The 20,283-nt window shown below is 32.2% G+C and overlaps 2 protein-coding genes across 4 annotated transcripts; one reads left to right on the forward strand and one right to left on the reverse strand.

Annotated features, from left to right (window-relative positions):
• Positions 1–612: 612 nt before the first annotated feature.
• On the reverse strand, positions 613–7,298 carry LOC120775411 (RILP-like protein homolog). The gene is made up of 5 exons (XM_040105579.1): positions 6,578–7,298; positions 6,209–6,517; positions 4,544–5,013; positions 4,118–4,213; positions 613–1,757 (listed from the first exon to the last, which is right to left on the reverse strand). Exons 1-5 carry the CDS (start codon positions 6,881–6,883, stop codon positions 1,652–1,654), a joined length of 1,287 nt encoding a protein of 428 aa, XP_039961513.1. The 5' UTR covers positions 6,884–7,298; the 3' UTR covers positions 613–1,651.
• Positions 7,299–7,743: 445 nt separating this feature from the next.
• On the forward strand, positions 7,744–20,172 carry LOC120774350 (zinc finger FYVE domain-containing protein 1-like). Of its 3 annotated transcripts, none has more exons than XM_040103932.1 (9): positions 7,744–8,182; positions 13,756–14,178; positions 14,236–14,446; positions 14,516–14,961; positions 15,974–16,137; positions 16,263–16,437; positions 16,499–16,691; positions 18,395–18,568; positions 18,647–20,172. In XM_040103932.1, exons 1-9 carry the CDS (start codon positions 8,114–8,116, stop codon positions 19,096–19,098), a joined length of 2,307 nt encoding a protein of 768 aa, XP_039959866.1. In that variant the 5' UTR covers positions 7,744–8,113; the 3' UTR covers positions 19,099–20,172. The 3 variants fall into 3 exon arrangements, with proteins under 3 accessions (XP_039959866.1, XP_039959869.1, XP_039959867.1); XM_040103935.1 differs by having other exon boundaries at positions 18,464–18,568; XM_040103933.1 differs by lacking the exon at positions 7,744–8,182 and adding an exon at positions 12,348–12,727.
• The last annotated feature ends 111 nt before the right edge of the window (positions 20,173–20,283 follow it).

The raw sequence follows: 20,283 nt of genomic DNA on the forward strand, positions 1-20,283 counted from the left end.
AATACAAATTTTCGAAAAAAATTTCATTTAAAATAAGGCAACTACATATTTTTTTTTGAATACGCATTTTAATTTAAAATTCGTATGAAACATTTAGCTCAAAAAGCTTCGAATATTAAAATAATAAAAAAATATCAATAAAAATTGTAAATCTTTCTATGAGCACTGGTTTCAATCTCAAATTCGTATATCAAATATCAAAGTATCAGAAATTTTTCTAATAAAAAAAAAATTGATTATTTAAGTTTTCGAACAAACAAAAAATAAGAAATGATTTTTTATTCGCTTTCACGTAATAGCCTTTTTTTATATTAAAATATTTTGTTTTCACATAATCTGCATGAATAAAGTAAGAAATAAATTATAAATTGTAAATAATTTTTAATTTTAATCAATGCTGTCTTAAAGCTTCACTCCCAAGTTTTCGAAAAATATATCTATTTTAAAAACTGATATTTTGCTTATCAATTATAACAAATTATTAAAAAATATGCACAAATTTACATATAAAACTTTTCACAGACAAACAAAAAACTTTCAATAAAAAGAATAATCGTTTTTTTGTAAATATTTACGCTTTCTAGTCTTATTTTTTTATTTTTTAATTTTTAAATACTTTTTTTTACGCTTTACGTTTTTGTAGAATAAATATAATTATATAATAAATTATTAAACACATGCACAATTTACACTTACTTACTTAATTTTGTTTGTTGTGCTCGGGACTTTGGAAAAAATAGCACCTTACCAAAAATAATTAAAAATAATAATAAAAAAAATAAATAATTACAAATATACGCATTACATGGCATCACATGTGTATTGGTATACATACATACGTGCTTGGACTTTATAAATTAAATAGAAAAATTGTATAGAAGGCAATAAATATATATGTTTGTATATAAAATAGAAAACACTTATAAACATATTTGGCTTTATCATAAATGTTGAAGGACGATAAGTGCAGAGAATTTCCTAGACGCATTAATATTGAGCTTACAAATGCTTGCGAGGCGCTTAGAAAAGAATAATTAAGCTAAGTAGCGCTGCAAAGGCTGCTATTTAAAGCCAAAACACATACAACAATTTTAGGTTATGCAGAATTTTTAAATTTATAATGCGTATTTGACTATTTATTACCATTATTTCTGCATGAACCAAGACTAAATATGATGATAATTTAATACTTTTCAACCCAAACTTTGAAATCACAACTTTTGGCATTTTATTTTTTCTTCTAAAATTAAAATTGAAAAAAAATTCAACAGCATTATTTCGCTGTTACATATATCACTAATTTAGCGCGCCCTTTTCAATACTAAACATTTGTAGTCAACACCTAGCAATCAAAAAACATCACATATTTCTAACCAAAAAAAAAGCATACATAACCTAAAAAATTCCTTCATTTATCGTCTTTCTTTGTGTTAATATCAACGCATTCACATTATACATGTATACTTCTGTAGTGTAGTGTAGTTATTTTCAGCAAAGGGAGGAATGTTCACCATTTCCAGCTAAAATGTTTCCAACAAATTGTGTCAGCGAAATTTTCGTTTTCATTTAACGACACTTGCTTTTCTTAAAACCGAAAAATTACAGCTATTTGCACAAAATGCTTTCAACACAAACAAAAACGTACAGCAATTTACTTGGCCTCCATACTGCCAGGTGTGGCGGAGAGTGCCATTTTCGACAGCGTAGCCAAGGAACGTTTGGAAGTATCCGAAGTGTCGGAGAACAGGCGGCGGAAGCTGAAAGGAAATTAAATAAAAATATTATAATATAGAATAGAAATAAGAAATATTATATAAAAACATCATATTATATAAAAAAAGTATAGATAATATATTAAGCATTAAGAAATATCTTTTAAAATATTTAATTTTAGTGGACACTACAGTGTTTAAATAAAAAAATCTTATTGAGCTTAAAAATATACGTAAAAAAATAAATTGTATAAATATAAGCATTAAAAACAAAAATTGTATATATAACAGACGCCGGAAACTGAAAAAATTCGCATGACAATTTCAGACCATTAATAATTAAACAATACTTTATATTAAAATAAAAACAATATAAATATTAGATGAATAAAAGAATAAAATTAAAAGAAGGTTATTAAATAAAATAATAATATATGTATGTATGTATGTATATAATAATTATATTTAAGGTTTTAAGGATGCGGTAGAAATATTGTTAAAATTTTATTTTCAAACAAAAAATATGATGATTATAAAAAATGCTTAAGTATCAAAAATATATGTACATATTACAATATTTATAAATAACAGGCGGTCGAAGCTGAAACATTTAGCACAACTATTTTATAATATTAATAAGTAAACAATATTTTACATTAAAATAAAAATAGAAAAATAATTTTAAACCCAAGTACCGGTTTAAAAAAAACGAATACCGTTTTGAAAAGTTAAAAAAAAATAATCCTAAGTTTATGGTTGAAATTAGAAAACAAAAAATGTTTTTGGTAAATTCAATTTTAAACCCAATTTCGCTAAAAATTAAAATTTAGTCTAAAATATTGTTGAAAATTTTTTTAGTTCAAAATGTTGGGAAATTTTGAGTAATTTTGCCAAAAATATTTTAATGGTGTGAATTGAACAATTGAAAAAAATGTTAATCCCAAGAACCGGTTTAAAAGAACCCAATACCGGTTTGAAAAGTTAAAATAAAGAAAATATTTAACCCTAAGTTTATAGTTGAAATTTGAAAATTTTTTTGGTCAATTAAATTTTAAACTTTTAAACCCAAATTCTCAAAAATTTAAAAATATAATAAAAAAATTTTAAAAATTAAAAAAAAAAATTTTAAAAATAAACATTTAAAAAATATATACAAATCTAACATTTAAAAAAATACATAAATTAAAAAAAAATTTAATTAAATAAAAATAAATAAAAATCAAATAAAAAAAAATTAATTTAAACCAAAATATTCTCGAAAATTTAATTTTTAATTCAAAATGTTGCGAAATTTTCAGTTATTTTTTGTTAATATTGTAATTTAATTATATTTCATTATATTTATGGGGGAATTATAATAAAAAAAACAAAAAGTGTTTTTTCTTATTAACAAAGCTATACCTCTCAAATAAGTGCATATATATGTATGTATATGTACATATCCATGTATGCGAATTGTGAAAATTTTTAGTATTTCCGCAGATGTGCATATATACATACATATGTATGTATGTACATAGCTTTTTAGTCGAAAGTAACTTTTTAAATTTTTTTACAAATTTCTGAAGTATGTACATACCTTAACCGATTTTCTTGGAATTTAATGAGAGGTTTTTCAATATATACCTTTATCTTACTAACTATTAGCTTTAACAAATAAATAATTTTAAAAAAAGCTATTTACACTAAATACATATTACTATAATAAAAAACTCAGAAAAGTAAATCAAAAAAAAACAAAGAAACAAAAAAGTCAACAATATTTGTTTTAATAAATAGCATTTTTTATAAATAGTTATTGTTTTAATAAAAAGTATTTTTTAAAATAGCATTTTTTATAAATAGTTTTTTTTTAATAAATAATTTTTTTAATTCTTTTTCAATTAGCAGAAAAAAAAGAAAATAGTAAATTGTTTTAATAAATAGCATTAGTATTTTTTTTTAATAAATAGTATTTTTTTAATAAATATAATTTTTTTTAATAAAATACAAATTTTTTAACGGTATTTTTTTATAAATACTATTTTTTCCAAACATTCACAATTTCGCAAAAACAAAGAAATTGCGAATAAGCAAAATATTTTTTTTTTTGTTTCAGATGGATTGGACAATACCAATCGTTAGAAGTATAGGCTTATGGTTTTTTCAATAGCTTATAACTTTTTGAGTATCAAATTTTCTTCACTGTTTTATGTGTTGCTAAAACATGAATAAATAAATAGCTTATTAATAAAATGCAAATTAATAGTAAAAATATTTGTTATGGTTTTTTTATAGCCCCTCAAATTCAGGCCTCTAGAGTTGAATACTCGTACCCTTCTAATATTTTATCTATTATATTATGTGTTATTACTAGATTTTTGAATTGGCTTAGTAGTGCTTCCATATTTCTTAACGGTACTAACAATTTTCGTATGCCGGATTCACTGCTCTTCTTCCAGGGAGCATCGTCTGGCTCATACGGTAGAGGTCCTTGTACTGGTGCATCATGGTCAGGTGGCCTAAAAACAATAAATAAATACACAGGACTATATAATACAAATTCTAAAAAAAAAAAACGTGAAGTTGCAAAGCTACACAATAAACACACACATATGCGCATACGAGGAAAACAATGCAATCAAAAAGAGAAAAACTGAAAAACTAAAAGCTAAACAAACACTAAAATGAGAATAGAAGACCTTTTAAATGCACACAATAGCTGTAAGGCGCTATGCAGGTAGCGACACTTGACGCCACTCAAGCGCAACAACTACCACACCCACACAGCGCACAATCACTTCTGTACTAACGCACACACACACGCGCAAAACTATACGCTTTGTACTCACGTGCCACACACAGCGCCTTCTTGCGCCTCTTGTGATTCCTCATCCACATCATCATCCTCGTCGTCATAATCATACGAACTTGAATCACCACCACCGCTACCGCCGGCACCACCGACCGCTGTCGTTTTGGCATTACTAGGTTTGAGTGCCTTCAACTCTTCGGTCAAATTGTCAACAGTGGTGATTAATTCGTCACGTTCACAAATTAACTCCTTCAACTGTAGCGTTGTGTAACGCGGACGATTCGGATCGTTGGGGTCGTCGCTGCATGATTTCACCAAATCCTCATTCTCCTTCTCAGCCAAACCGAGTTGCTTGCGTAATTGATTAATGTCACGATATTGGTCCTGCAGTTGGGCGAGAAAGTCGGCGCGCTCCTCGCACAACGTCTTCACCTGCGACTGCAACATTTTGCGTCGACGGTGTGCATCGCGTCCAGACGATTTCAAGCGATCCATTTGTATGTGCAGCTGTAAGGCAAAAAAAGAAGAAATAACAAAAATTAAATAAAAGTCGCATTGCAAAGGATGTTATACAAAAGGAGTGGACGGGGGTAGAGAAAAAGCACGGGAAATGCAAACAAGCATAAAAACAAACACCTACACACACATGCATGCGCATGGAAAAAAGCAATTCTATTGAGTTGTTGCAAAACTTTTCAAGTTAAGGCAACGACAACGTTGCTGCATAGGCAGCTGCAAATAATTGGCAACGAGTTGATTAAATTAGCCAAAGTTAACGAGCGTTAAATACATTTTATGATGACCTGAATAATGGAAAAATCAGCATACTTCGCCGAAGTAATTAATTTGCTGCAAAACTTGTTATGGGTAAGGAGTATTAAGAAAAAAACGTTAACCCTGGAATACCCTTCATATATACAAACGATTCCATACGAGTACCTTATTTTGAGCGGACAGTTTGTATGGCAGCTATAAGATATAGTGCATCGAACAATTTCTTCGTACCGTTGTACCGTTATCTTGGACAATAAACCTTGCCAAATATCGTGAAGAACTCCTGGCATACAAAAAGGTTTCAATAGAAGCACTAGATTTTGATTAGACAGTTTGTATGGAAGTTTTATGAAGCAGTAGTCCGTTAACGGCGGTTCCGACAAATGAGCAACCCCTTTAGGAAAAAAGGAAGTGTACAAAATTTCAGATCGATATCCCAAAAATTAAGGGCCTAATTCGCGAATATACAGTCGGACGGTCAGATAGAGAGAGATGGCTAAATAAACTCAGCTCGTCATGCAGATCATTTAAATAAATACTGGGAGGCTCTCCTACCATTCCTTTTGGATGCACTTCATGGCAAACTTAATATACCCTGTTCAGGGTATAATAAGCTGTAATTCAATTGTGTACAGTGATTGGCTTTAAACGGTTAATGAGTTTATTTAAGAAAATTACCTAATTTACTATATCATTTATATAATAATGTGAGTTATCTTAAGTATTTCGCAAAGATTTTCTACGAAACGCAAAACAGACCGGCGGTTACGCCAAAAGTATTACTTTAGCATCTAGAGAAATATTGTGTCACTTTGCAGCTGAGTTCATAACCCCTAAGCACTGAAAATACCAGTGAAAGTTTTCAAAAATTTTCCCCCGACGCCCTGTATGTTGTTGTTATAATGATATTTTGCGGTACAACACTTACATTTTCGATTTCGCCATATTTTTCCTGCAGTTCGTGCTCCTTTTCTTTCAGCTCGTCACGTTGTTTGTAGATTTGTTCCTTTAAGCGTTGCAACACTTGCGTATCGGTTAGCGCAGCATTCAACTCATTATTTGTAATGCTAATGATGCTCTCGGTCAAACTAGCGCCTAAGCCGGAAGAGTGTGCGGAAGATGATTGCAGATCCTGCGTTTGTTTAGCTAGACGCTTGTTTTCATCCTGTAATGTTTGTACCATTTCTACCAATTCATTGGTTTCAGTACGCCATTGCTCTTCAAGCACCTCCATTTCCTGAAAACAGTTTCAAAGGTTAACAATTTGTCAACTACAAAATATGCATTGAAAACCCACCCTTTCGAAACGCCTGCGATACTCGGCCTTTTCGGATTTTTCACTCTCCAGTTGTGCTATCTTTTCACGCAACTCCTGTATTGTTGCATTTTCACGCTCATTTTTGGTCGCCAGTGCCTCCAGCAGCTCGAGCGTATTGATGATCTTTGGCATTATGCCTGTTACGGCATCGGTGCCGTAACGGTCTATAATTCGCTCATATTCCTTACCAATATCTGTTGCTAAATCGTAGACATCAACAACAGCGATGTCATCGATGGCATCCAAAACCATTTCACCCATTTCATTTATGTGAAAACCGGGCATGTATAGTTGTCACTTCTCTTAAAGCTTCTCAGCAGGCAAACTTCTTGAGTTGTAAACAAAAAAGAAAATTTATACGAAAAAGGTTTTTACAAGACTTTATTGCTGCGTCACCGGTACAGCTGCTGCAATTATCTCTATTTAATTTTAAACGATACTATATGGTTGTTTTCTGTATTTGCGCTTAATTTTAGCAGCTTCAAAGTTTATTTGCCAACGCTGCTCCTTGTGCACTTCTGCCTACACACACGCACTGTAGTTAATAATAATGAATTTGTTTATAAAATGTACAAAAGAATTCAATATTAAAACAGCACTTGTAAGACAATCGTATCTTTATTCGTTGAATATTTAATTGAAATCGCTGGATAATTTTAAAAGCAAGCAGATATCTGCAGAATGCACCAGCTGAAAATGTTTCACTACTCCTTTTTGCACTGTTTCGGAAATTTGTATGAGTAATATCAGTAGATTGCAGATGACGACATACAGAGTTGCATTTTGGTGAAACCAAAAATTAAAGAAAGTACTTTACTAATACTTCACAAACTCCTTTTTATAAAATGATGTTCACGCATGCACAACTTTACAATTTGCAAGTAATTTAAATAAAAAAAAATATATTTAATAGTTATTATATTAATAATTATAATAAGGTAAGCACGTACGGATAACGAAGGCATTGATTACCGATAACCTATCGATGACCTGTTACTTAACTATTACCCGTTTTGTAGGGGTAGAACTACTATTTTTCTATTTCCGACAGCAGCAGAAACTTGGCAACACTTACGTTCTATTTCTCAAATCGTTTCTTTATTATTGCAATGTTGTTTGATTTGTTTTCTTCTTGGTATTGCATTATTGTCAAGTAGTGAAAATAGGAACTATCTTTAGAAGTGAAAAATCTAAACAGATATCAGGTTAAAATTTTAAACTATTTATGCTTAATCAGAAGCAATTCAAGAAATATTTGTGCATGTGCAATTATTTGTGTGATATACGCAGTTTAAGGCGTGGCTAAATACAGGAAACATAAAATCGGCGGTGCTAAAGCGTTTCCCTTGCCTTTGTCTTGACATTTGAGGAATTTCATTAACGCCAGACAAAGCAAGTTTTCAGATTACAAGCAATTTAAAATCGAAGCAGTGAAAAAGTTTATATTACGCTTAAAACATAAACTATTTTAAAAACAACGTGTTTCACAGTGTTTGTATAAACTAGCCGGTTTAAATGTTTAACAAACATCTAGGAGCCAATTCGGCCATAATGGAGGCTTTGGAAACGCCACCTGGAATCGGGGTGAGTTTTGTAGTTTCTGTTTATTGTTAAGCCTCGATTACAAGCACAGATTTTCGCAATAGTTGTGGTAATTCGAATGACTTTGAAAAAAACAATAGAATGAGCAAACCGCAAAGCAGAACACATGTCTGAAAATCATGAATTGCGTAGCAGAAATTAACCACAAAATCGCCTAAAAATGCTAAGAAATAAAAAAAAATAATGTGTTCATGAGTTCACGATAAGTGTTCCATGTATAAAACTGCCCTAACAGCTGTACTGATAACGCAATGGCGACCTCAAGTAAATATCATATTGATGGAGCGACAATAACATTCGTTGCATACATATTTACTTTGATATTTACATGCATATATACATATATATGCAACAATCAAGAAAATAACGCATGTTGGAAGAAGGTGTGTCACTATACTTCATCCGAGTCGTGAATTAAAAAAACACAAACTGCGCTGATAACATAGCCTGGCCTCCTTAGCTTTAGACTGTGCAGCGTCATTGAAATAAAGATTACAATTATGCGACTCTAAGTTCAACCTTATGACTTACATTATCTTGCAAAAACAAAACTATTTGCATCAATTATTTGAAAAAAAAAAAAAACAAAAATAATAAATTAATAATAATTAATTTCTATAAAAGCGGCGCATTGGCTCTGGCTACAGCACGTGTAATTTTTGCAACAACGCTATTACGGAAATTCTGTTGAGTTCCCAACCAATCTTAGAAAAAATGTTTAAGTATATCGGTTTTTGGAATACGCCACATGAATTCTAACTTAACTTAATATTTCATAAGCCTCATTTACTGATATCTGCAACAAATAGAATATGCTAATGCGAAACTTGTTGTTCACTCCACAAAAACACATACTTATGTACATAAGGGTACCAGTGTGGACGCTCAAGCCGAGCGTGAATAGAAAAATGCGCTCGGCTCTGCTTTAAGCGTTCACTCAACGGGTATCCTAAGTAAGTGTATGTATATTTTTTACCTTACTAAAACACTTTGTTTGATACCAATAACATTATGTGGCTTTGACACTGACACCAACAGCTGATTGAAACGTGACTACCTACCTCAAGCTGTTAAGTACAAACTTCTTCTACATACATATATGAATACATATGTATGTATGTATGGATGTTTTCGTACATAGTATAACATGAGTGTAATTAGCATGTTTTTGACTTTGTTGAAATAGTTTTATTTATAAACAAACACATTTCGCAGTTTATTGTTACGATTAACACAAACATCTTTCCTCTATTTGTCTCCATTTATATGTGTATATATGTATGTATGTTTTTTTAATAGTTAACTTTATTATGAACATTCGTCATATGTACTTTTTAACATTTATAAATATGTACATATGTTTGTATATTAATAATCACGAAATCGAATTGCGCAATAGCAAATCATTATTTCTAGTTAATGCAAAAAAAGTTTGTTATGTGAAATTTTATTAACCAAAATATAAAAATACTGAAGATCGCGCTTTTTCAAAATCAATAAAATACAATGTATTACTTATGCATGTATGTATGTTTATATAGTATATATGAACCACAGAGTTAAAAATGTTATTGATACAATATAGTATTATTCTTTCTTTTTTAATAAACAATTGTCGCAAATAGCATTTTAAAATACATTTCACATACACAAAAGATTTCAAACAAAAGTTTAATTTTATCTTAAGATCTGAATAATTTCTTCGGATATTATACCGTTGCATTTGATAATAATCCGCTTCCGCGACAGTCGAGGTAACCTCAACGGACCCGGATTTTTATCCGACCAAGGACTTTCAATCCAGCAGCATTCCTCCAAAAGACTTCTTGAATGTTTTCTGTCGTTACAATAACAACAACCATACCCCGACAAATTTGGTGAAGATATCTCGTCAAATGAAAAAGTTTTCCATACAGAGACATCGTTTTGATCGTTCAAAAATGTATTCATTGAAAACAGCTGATCAGAAATACATATGTATAGGTGTTAATATTTATTAAACAAATGTGCATACATGTATGTACATTTATATGCCTCTACTTGATATGTACATATTCAATAGAGTGTGCAATTACATTTTAATTTATGCTTTTTAAAAATTTCCAAATTGAGGTATGACTCATCTTAGCGTATGCGATAATTATAAATATACATATATGTATGTATACATTTTTTAGAATATAAATATGCGCGAAAGGAAATGTTAAACGTAAAAAACGCGACATTTAATTGTGTATAATATTTTTTATTTCTTTTATAGATTGGCAAACACCAATCAATGTATGTATGTATGTATGTACGAATTCACATTGCATTTACTGGTCGCAAAAAAAGTTTATTTCAGTTTACAGATAACGGTTATAAACACATTTTGACTCAACTCCTTGCTATTATGAATTTAAAGCTTTGCTTTTGGAATTGTGTCATGCATGTATCGTAAAAAAGCATATAATCTCAGCGACTTGTATATAATATACATACTTATATTTCCTTCGGTTTTAATTTATAGTCACTTTATCGTATTTATATTATACATAAGTATATGCATAAATATGAGTAAGTAGGCTTAATACACCACCTTCCTCGCCTTTTGTGTATTTAATATACATACATATGTACATTTATAAGTATATGCGTATGCACTAAAAATAAAATGAAAACAAAAACGTGCTAGCCTATATTGCAGTACATTGACTTTTGTAAAAGGTTTTCAACCATATCTTATCGCTTTCATACAATAAACTGATACATATGCGTAATATAATATTAAATCATGCATTTTATTACACAAAAACTGTTAAAATATCAATTCTTTTTAGCAAAAATGGTTAATTGCGACTTACTAAGTTGATAGCGGTGTATCAGTTGAATCTATACTCCCCTTCACTAATAAAATAAAAAAAATTCCTTACAAGATCTTGATTTTGATCGTACAGTTTGTTTTGCAGCTATATACTATAATGATCCGATCGGAACCAATTATTCGCAAACTATACCGTTTATAATCCACGCCAAATTTCGTAAAGATATCTTGCCAAATAAATTAGTTTTTCATACAAAGATTTCATTTTGATCGCTCAGTTTGTATAGCAGCTATACAAGTATGATATACTTACGTAGTTGTCCGATCTGAACAATTTGTTTTCAAACTTTACCGCTTATCTTAGACAATAAATTGCGCGGAATTTCGTAAAGATATCTTGACAAATAGAAAAGTTGTCCATACAAGATCTTGATTTTGATCGTTCAGGTTGTAAGACAGCTCGATACTATAGTGATGCGATATCGACGTTTCCAACAATTCAGCAGCTTCTTGGTGAAAAAAAGACGTGAGCAAAATTTCAGAACAATAGCTCAAAAACTAAGGGACCAATTCGCGTATATACAGACAGACGGTCAAATAGACGGAGATGACTAAATTAACTCAGCTTTACGCTAATTATTAATATGTATGTATATTTTATAGCATCTTTGACGTTTACTCTGGTTGTAACAAGCTTTGTGTATACCCAATATACCCTATTTACGGTATAAATACTAAATAAGCTCAAATTTGTTTAAAAAATATATTTTGGAAAATCATAAATTTATGTATTTATATGTATTATATACAAAATTATAAATAAATGCACTCTGTTATAAATATGGAGGCGTTTCCTGTACCAACTGTTATTCATTAACTTTTTGTAACCTTTTGTAAATAATTATAAATTTACAAAATGTTAAAAAAATATGTATATATGTACATATAAACATATACAAAAATATTTGTTTCTATTATTTTTGTAATAAAATGCAATTTCATGCTGATTTTCTTTTATACATATTTTACTTACATATGTGTGTATGTTTGAATGCATATATGTACATACATATGTACACCTTCCTGCAATATACTCGTTATCTATATGCTTTTGCATTTCGTCTGACGTAGCCGCCGTCTATTTATCACCAGCGTTTACTTTTCCTCTGCGCGTTATCACTCTCAGAGTATTTTGCTGAATTTCACTGATTTGTTTATTATTTTATTTCATTTGTTTATTTGCCGCTACTCAGCTGTTCTTTGCTTTGTCTCCATCTTTGCATTTATTATTATTATATTTTAAATTTTTTAAAGCAAAAAACTGCAGTCGACCAACCACAAAGCGACAGCAATAGCATTTCGGCCAAGTAGAGTCAAATAACAAGCCTAAAGCGCTGAAATCAATTGAGATATTTAACTTTTGCGCTTTTTCGGAAAGACAGTAACGCAGAGTATTTTCATTTTTTGCAAAATTTATTTATTATTGTCTTGGCTGCAATTTTATTTAATTTATTTTTGTTATGTTTGTGATAAGTGGATAAATGAGTGCAAATAAATATGCATTTTTAATGTGCAATGTGCTTATGTATTTAATACTATTGCAAAACTGAAGTTGTGTGCACTAAAAATCTTTTCTATAATTATCTACTTATTTGTCTGCTTATTATTAAAACCAAGTTTTAGTGTTTGAAACTATGTGGGAAGCTGTGTGGTTGGATGATGAGGTGAGAAATCCCATCGCGTTTTAAAATCAAAAAGTGTTTTTATGAAGTTTTCCAGAAACTTCCTTAACTGTAAACAAGAAAAAATATTAGCTTCGGTTGCACCGAAGCCTTAATACCCTTCAAAAATAAAAAAAGTTTCTAGATAACAACTTTATTCTTATCGGCCAGTTTGTATGGCAGCTCTATGCTATAGTGGTCTGAATTGAACAATTTGTTCGGACATTGTGCCGTTACTTTGGACAATATTAAATGTCAAATTTCGTATAGAGATCTTGTTATATAAAAAATTGTTCCTTAGCAGGACTTGATTCCTATCGGGCTTGTGTAAAATTGCAGATTGCAGAGGACATGGCTCCGATGTTTTTTTGAGCTGTTCAGGGTATAAAAACACAGTTAAATACATTCATTTGTATCAATATCTCAAATGTGTGAGTCTTAAATGATGGCGGTTGGTATATTGTAGTAGTTAGAAGTGCGCATTACCATTCTGCTGGATCTGACTACGATGTCAATTACACTGAGAGACCACAAATCAAATACGGCTGTTAGATAAAAATAAGTAGTAATTATTGTGGTATTTGCGTCAACGACCCAAATTTTCCACCGATTCATTCAACATAATTTAGAAATTAAAAAATTATAATAATACCTAACCTCAAATAAATTTTTCTGTTTATTGCTAATGATATACTGTATATATACATATAAATAGCCTATAATATTTTTATTTCCTATGTACACTTAAAATTTTCAAACAATTAAATACCAAATTAAATATAAAAAATATTGGACATAATCTCAACTTATAATGTTCTATATATTAATCATTTCATTATATGCTCTTACAATTTACAAAAAAAAAAAATAGTAATTCCGTAAAGCCAAAAAATCATAACCTCAAATCGAATTTCTTGCTTACATATGCATTTTTAAATTTTCTAAATTTTATATTGTACATATTACATTATTAGTTTAATTTTATTAACACTTCTAATACTTTCTCCACTTTTCTTCTACTCATTTCACAGAATGTTGCAACAACAGGTCCAAGCCATGCCAGCGATGATTTCACATCAATTGATTGCTGCTCACCCGTTGCCAAATATGAGCTGACCGATAACTCCACAGATCATTCGTTTTTGCTCATGGATGCTGAAGAAAATTTGCGTATAGCGACCGCAGACCGTTTCCGTCAGCGACTAAAATGCAGCGATGATACAAAAATCAAAGTGATCTCTATATTTGGCAACACCGGAGATGGCAAGTCACACACCATGAACCACACGTTCTTCGGCGGCGCTGAGGTGTTCAAAACGTCAGCGGAGCAGAGTTCCTGCACGATAGGCGTGTATGCGGCTTTACAGCGCAACATGGACGTGCTTTGTCTGGATACGGAGGGCCTGTTGGGCACCTCCAAGCAGAAGAATCGACGCACGCGCATGCTGTTGAAGGTGAGAGTACGCTACATAGCTTAATAATTATGTTACTTATCCAAAACTTCACTACAGATACTTGCCGTGTCGGATATTGTCATTTATCGCACACGCTCCGAGCGCTTACACAGCGATATGTATGAGTTTTTGGGCTCTGCGTCGGAAGCATTCTGCTTGCATTTCGCGCAGGCACTACAGTCGCTGCCAGTGCCAGGCACAGCGCAAACGCTTGGCCCCGCCGTCTTCATCTTCCACGAAACACAGCATACAAATCCGCTTGACAGCTGTAAGTAACTGAAAATAATATAGTTTTATTTTTTATTATTATATCACCACTTGCCTGCTTCATTTACAGCTGTCGCCGAAAGCGCCGAAGATCAATTGCGCAAACAATTCGACATGCATAACCACAAAATAAACGCGTTTAGCTCGTTGCGCTATATTGGCGTACAAACACTGAAACATTTGGCCACCGATTATAGCAAACTAAGGGATGCCATCAAATTGGAAATCGCCAATACCACCGTACGCTCACCACGTCATCCCAGTGTTGTGTTCAAAGCGATGAATGCGCTCAATACGAAATTCTCCGGTGAAATTACTGAGGAAACCATAAATCCGTTTCCCGAGCAATTTTTCACTTGTCCAGTGCGCTGTGAGGCATGCAATCAGCGTTGTCAACGTTCAATGGGCCATATGAGTGACGGCGATGGCCATATGAACCAAAACCAATGTAATTATCAGCATCAGTATGACAATAAAAAGTATATGTGTGAGAAATGCTACAACAAAGGCAAAATGGTGAGTGAAAATTGTTGTTATTATTTTAAAGTAATTATTCTTCAGCTTTAAAAACCGTCAAGCAGAAGTTCCTCCAAAATTAAAGATGTCTGCTGCTTTAGCTATCCAAAGCTCTTGTTAGCTCTTTAACCTAACCTAAATCATCTACAAAAGTCCGTTACATGTTTTCATTTTTTTTTTTTTGCAAATGAAGAAAATTGTTTTCGTAAAGGCGATCAGTATAGAGCTAGAACTCAGGAGTTTGACGCGTATAAGTATCGAGTAACCAAATAAAATATCAAGAACGTAATAGCGGGATATTTGCTCTGAATTCTCGAGACACCTTGAGCTGTTTGTTATTGTTGTTGTAGCACCAGAAAACATTCCTGAAGTGCTTTTAAGAAAGCTGTCAAGATAAATATCTTAATCGACTGTGGTGGGAACCCGTAACCCGTATTTATATTCGGCCAAGAACAGCCAACTCGTCTTAAAACGTAAGCTCAGAAAGCGAGTTGCTTGGATATGGTTGGACAGAGTTATTTAGATAGTTAGATCCGTTCCCACAAGAGTCACGTCTACGTAACCGCTACGGACTCGGATTTTTATTCCGCCAGGCCTGTCAACTCGCAAAATTCTGCCGCTACAACAACAATAAACGCTAGATTATTTGTTTTAAATGGGCATACAAAAAACGGTCAATATAATGCGTGAACTCAAGGATTCGAGTCTGTATAAATATCTGAAATGTTATTGTGGGAAGTTCACTAGTTCACTCTAATTTCTCAAGACTACTTGTACCCTATTATGGGTATTAATTCGACTTCCAGAGTCCCATTCACATTCTTCTCCCTAAACCTCGCTCCATGCCTTCGCCAAGTCATCACAAAATCATCAATTGTTCACTCTATTCTAATTATAACGGCTTACCCCATGTTATGTTTGGTGTAATATAACTTCAATTTATTTATTATTGTTAATATCTATTTTCCTAGAAGTTAAATCAAATGTTAATGCCATTTCTTTTCCACGACAGAACGTCGTCACATTTACTACACAAACACGCAGCGACAGCTCCTGGTCCGGACTGGCAAAATATGCCTGGAAGGGCGCCGTTATCGATTGTCCAACTTGCGGCGAAATTTACAGATCACGACAATATTGGTTTGGCAATAAATCACCGGAAGAGACAGCTGTTAGGTAAATTTGAAGCACATTTTAAAATAATTTAGTCAATTTTACTTTTTATAAATTTTATATAATTATAAAAATTTTGAAATATCGCTATAAACTTACCATATATTATATTGTAACCATTTCTACAGATCCATTATTGTACACGCTTGGGAGCCAAAAGGTCCCACACACTCGGCACAAATGGTGCTGGATAAAGTATCCACGCTCGGCGATGCATTGCCGAAGCTACATCCGAATGCTGTAACCGGTTGGTTAGCGGATTGGGTGGCACCCAGTTATTGGAAACCAAATAGCGAAATTATTGTAAATACAAAAAAAAAAACAAATTTTAATACAAAGTATTTTACTGTTACTTTTTTTACAGAGCTGCCATGCATGCAAGAAAGTTTTCGAAAATACTGGTTTGCTTAAGCATCACTGTCGCTGCTGTGGCGAAGGTTTTTGTCACGCATGTAGCATGAATCAGTTGCCAGTGCCAGCGCGTGGCTGGCGAGATCCGGTGCGTGTGTGTAATATATGTTATACGCTGTTGCAGAAACAGCCAAATGGAGTGCCGGGTAAGAAAATATTATACATAGTCCTTCATATACATATATACATACACGTTTTTTTCTGATCGGTTGTTAGAATGCTGGAAAACCGTGTTTGTCTGACATGTAAGAGTAGACCTGTGCAATTACTAATCCTTTCCGTTTTCCTATTGAAAATTTTTGTGGTAACTTGCCTAAGAGTCAGTTCCTGGCTGTAAACAAGTATCCTCAATGTGCCGTAATAGGCCTAAACTAAATATTCTTTCAAAATTTGGAATTTTGAACGCATTGTTTTATAAAAACTTTAAAGTGTATACCAAAGTTATCCACTTTGCTGGAAGCGGGGCTTTCGTAGTGTCCAACCTATTTCCTACGTTGGCATCAGCTCAGTTTTATAAAACTGTAGCTTGTTCCACTAATAGCGGCGCCTAAAAGTTAAAGATGGAGGAAAAACCCAAAGTCTTTATAATTCCTTTAAAATATAACGTTATTTTTATGATCCATTTCGAGGTTCCCTACTTTTTCAAAAAAAAAAACAGAAACTTCAAATTTAATGTCAAAAAAAGACTACCAAAAAAATACCTCTACTTGGATCACCCGTTAAATTTTAAATTATCACTTTTCGTTAGCAAGAAATGCAAAATTTGGAAAAATTCAGTTATTCACACTTTCTTATTCCTAGTGAGTCTTGTGTGCTTGAGTTTTGACGCAACATGCGCTGAATTTTGTAACTGATTTTGGAAATTATCCAATTGAACCAAATTACGTATATCATATAAAATTGTCCTTTGTTTGGTCATGCTATATATGTATGTATGTATATGTGTCGTTAAGTTTTGAACTTTCCAAAATGTACTTCGAAACTCTTCTATTTAAGATAGATTGTGTGACTAAGTTTTGAAACTCTCCAACTTGTTTAATTTTCAAAACTCCAATTTGTACTTGAACAACGCGTTTGATATTCGAAACTCTTTAACTTAAGATAAGTTTGGAAACTCTCCACTTTGGGCTTAACAATGTGCTTAATTTTCAAAACTCCAGTTTCTACTTGAACAATGCGTTTGATATTCGAAACTCTTTTACTTCAGATAAGTTTTGAAACTCTCCAATTTGCGTTGAACCATGTGTTTAATTTTCAAAACTCCAATTTGTACTTGGACAATGCGTTTGATATTCGAAACTCTTTTACTTCAGATAAGTTTTGAAACTCTCCAATTTGCGTTGAACCATGTGTTTAATTTTCAAAACTCCAATTTGTACTTGGACAATGCGTTTGATATTCGAAACTCTTTAACTTAAGATAAGTTTTGAAACTCTCCACTTTTCTCTTAACAATGTGTTTAATTTTCAAAACTCCAATTTGTACTTGCACAAGATTGATATTCGAAACTCTTTAACATAAGATAAATTTTGTGACCAATTTTTGAAACTCTCCAATTTGCGTTGAACAATGTGTTTTATTTTCAAAGCTCTCTAACTTAACATAAATTGTGTGACCCAGCTTTGAAATTCTCCATTTTGCTCTGTACTACATACGGTATATGTACAGTTTTTACAAATCTCTTGTCTTCGCATTTTCATTTGCTGTGCGTTCCGTTTAGAAATTCTAGTTTCGACAATTTAACGTTAGATTTGCATTTTAAATAGTTTTGTTTATTTTCATTACACATTGTTTCATTTTCTAAAACAAATACATCTATATACATATATATACATTTCTTATTGTACAGCAAATACAACCGAAGCATTTAATCATACCAATTCCAATTCAAATTCAAATCCAAATAATAATATCACAGGCCAAACAACGACTGAGCAAGCTGACATAAGTCTGCGCCAAATCGGCGAGGTGATCATCAATCCGTTGGGCAACATAACAAAGGGTGCCTATGAATTTACCAAAGGTTTGCAATATTATAACAAAAACAAGTTATATTTTCATAAAAAAAAAACAATATATATATCTATAAACTTTCACACAGGAATCATCAAGGACACTGCACGGCCCTCATACTGGGTATCGGACGCCAGTTCACCCACCTGCTACATTTGTCAGACACTTTTCGGCACTGCCGAAGAGCTAGCCATAGCAAAGGCCAGTGGCGCCTCCACTAGCAGCCGAAGCACAAAACACACACATGACACACAAGCAAAAGACAATATTGCCAATGGCAATATGAGTGATAGTGTCACAAGTAATCTATCGAATGGTGGCGGCAAATGTAACATACCATCGCCGATTGGCCACTGTCCGCGTCATCATTGTCGGCGCTGCGGTAAAGCGGTTTGCGAAAAATGCTCACAACAACGCCAGCCAGTGCCCGAGCATGGCTGGGATGAGCCAGTTCGTGTCTGTGATAAATGTGCCGATCCAAAGCAATGCGAGCCGACCGCTAGTTGCAGCAACAATGCTAATAACGGCAGCGCCGATTGAATGCGCATGCGCATAAATTACTTTGCTATAATTTTTTTTGTTTGAAGTTTGCATTTATACGCATATGCCACTGGTATGGCGGCATTTGCATATTGGACTGAGCAGTAAAAGGCCTACAAATCGTAAAAATTCGCACACACAAATATAAGCATTGCCACATATTCTCATTGATATTCATTTTCACACATTGTATTCGTTAAAATTAACTTTATATAGACATACATATATAGATATGAAGCGTTTGAGCGGTTATGCGCCCAGTGAACTAAGCAGTTGTGCTTTGCTTCTCACAAAAGTGGTCAGTTTCTTTTATAAGAGTGGTTAGTTTCTTGTTTAGAAGTGGTCACTTTGTTATATAAGTGTGGGTAGTTTCTAATATAAGATTGGTCAATTTCTTATATAAGAGTAGTCGTTTCTTATACAAGTGTTGTCAGTTTCTTGTACAAAAGTACTCAGTTTCATATGTAAAAGTTGCTAGTTTCTTATACAAGTGTGGTGAATTTCTTATATAAGAGATTATACGCTTCTAAAATAAATATTTAATGCTTATGGCAATAGTAAACCAATATAGCTGTGCTTATATCTTAAAATAGCATAAGTCGTCTCTGACTAAATTATGCATTTTGTTTGCTAATAAGTACTGTGGGTCTATTCCAACATAATTTGTTGCTGGTTTTGAAAAAATATTATTTCTGCTTGACAAACAACGTCAGGTCCCTTATAAAACGAGCAACATAACCCAAATGAACCACTTTTGCTATTTTACTTTATCACCACAGTTTTCCACAGTTTTATAGTGATCAATTCGCACACAATTAATTTTGAAAGTGAATTTTTTTGTGCGTTCCGCATTCACAATACAAAATCTTTTTCTTGCGCTCAAAAAGTTTTAACCTAAAAATTTAATTTTTTTTAATTACTATATAAATTAAAAATATTAATATATATTAAAGTCCATGGCCTGTATTTACTGCATTAATATTACACCACACTTCGGTTCTTGGGTTTTTTCTTCAAAGTAAATTTCCTTCTAATTTGCCGTTATGCGCTTCATATTGTATATGTATGTTTATAGAAAAAATTATAAAAAATCGATTTAATTTCACAAAGGCTACAAAATTGTAATGAATGATTGTGATACTTGATAAGCGTTTATATATAGATATATAATTGTTTATTTGTATG

This window comes from Bactrocera tryoni, chromosome 4 (assembly GCF_016617805.1).
Source record: "Bactrocera tryoni isolate S06 chromosome 4, CSIRO_BtryS06_freeze2, whole genome shotgun sequence".
Classification (NCBI taxonomy): Eukaryota; Metazoa; Arthropoda; class Insecta; order Diptera; family Tephritidae; genus Bactrocera; species Bactrocera tryoni.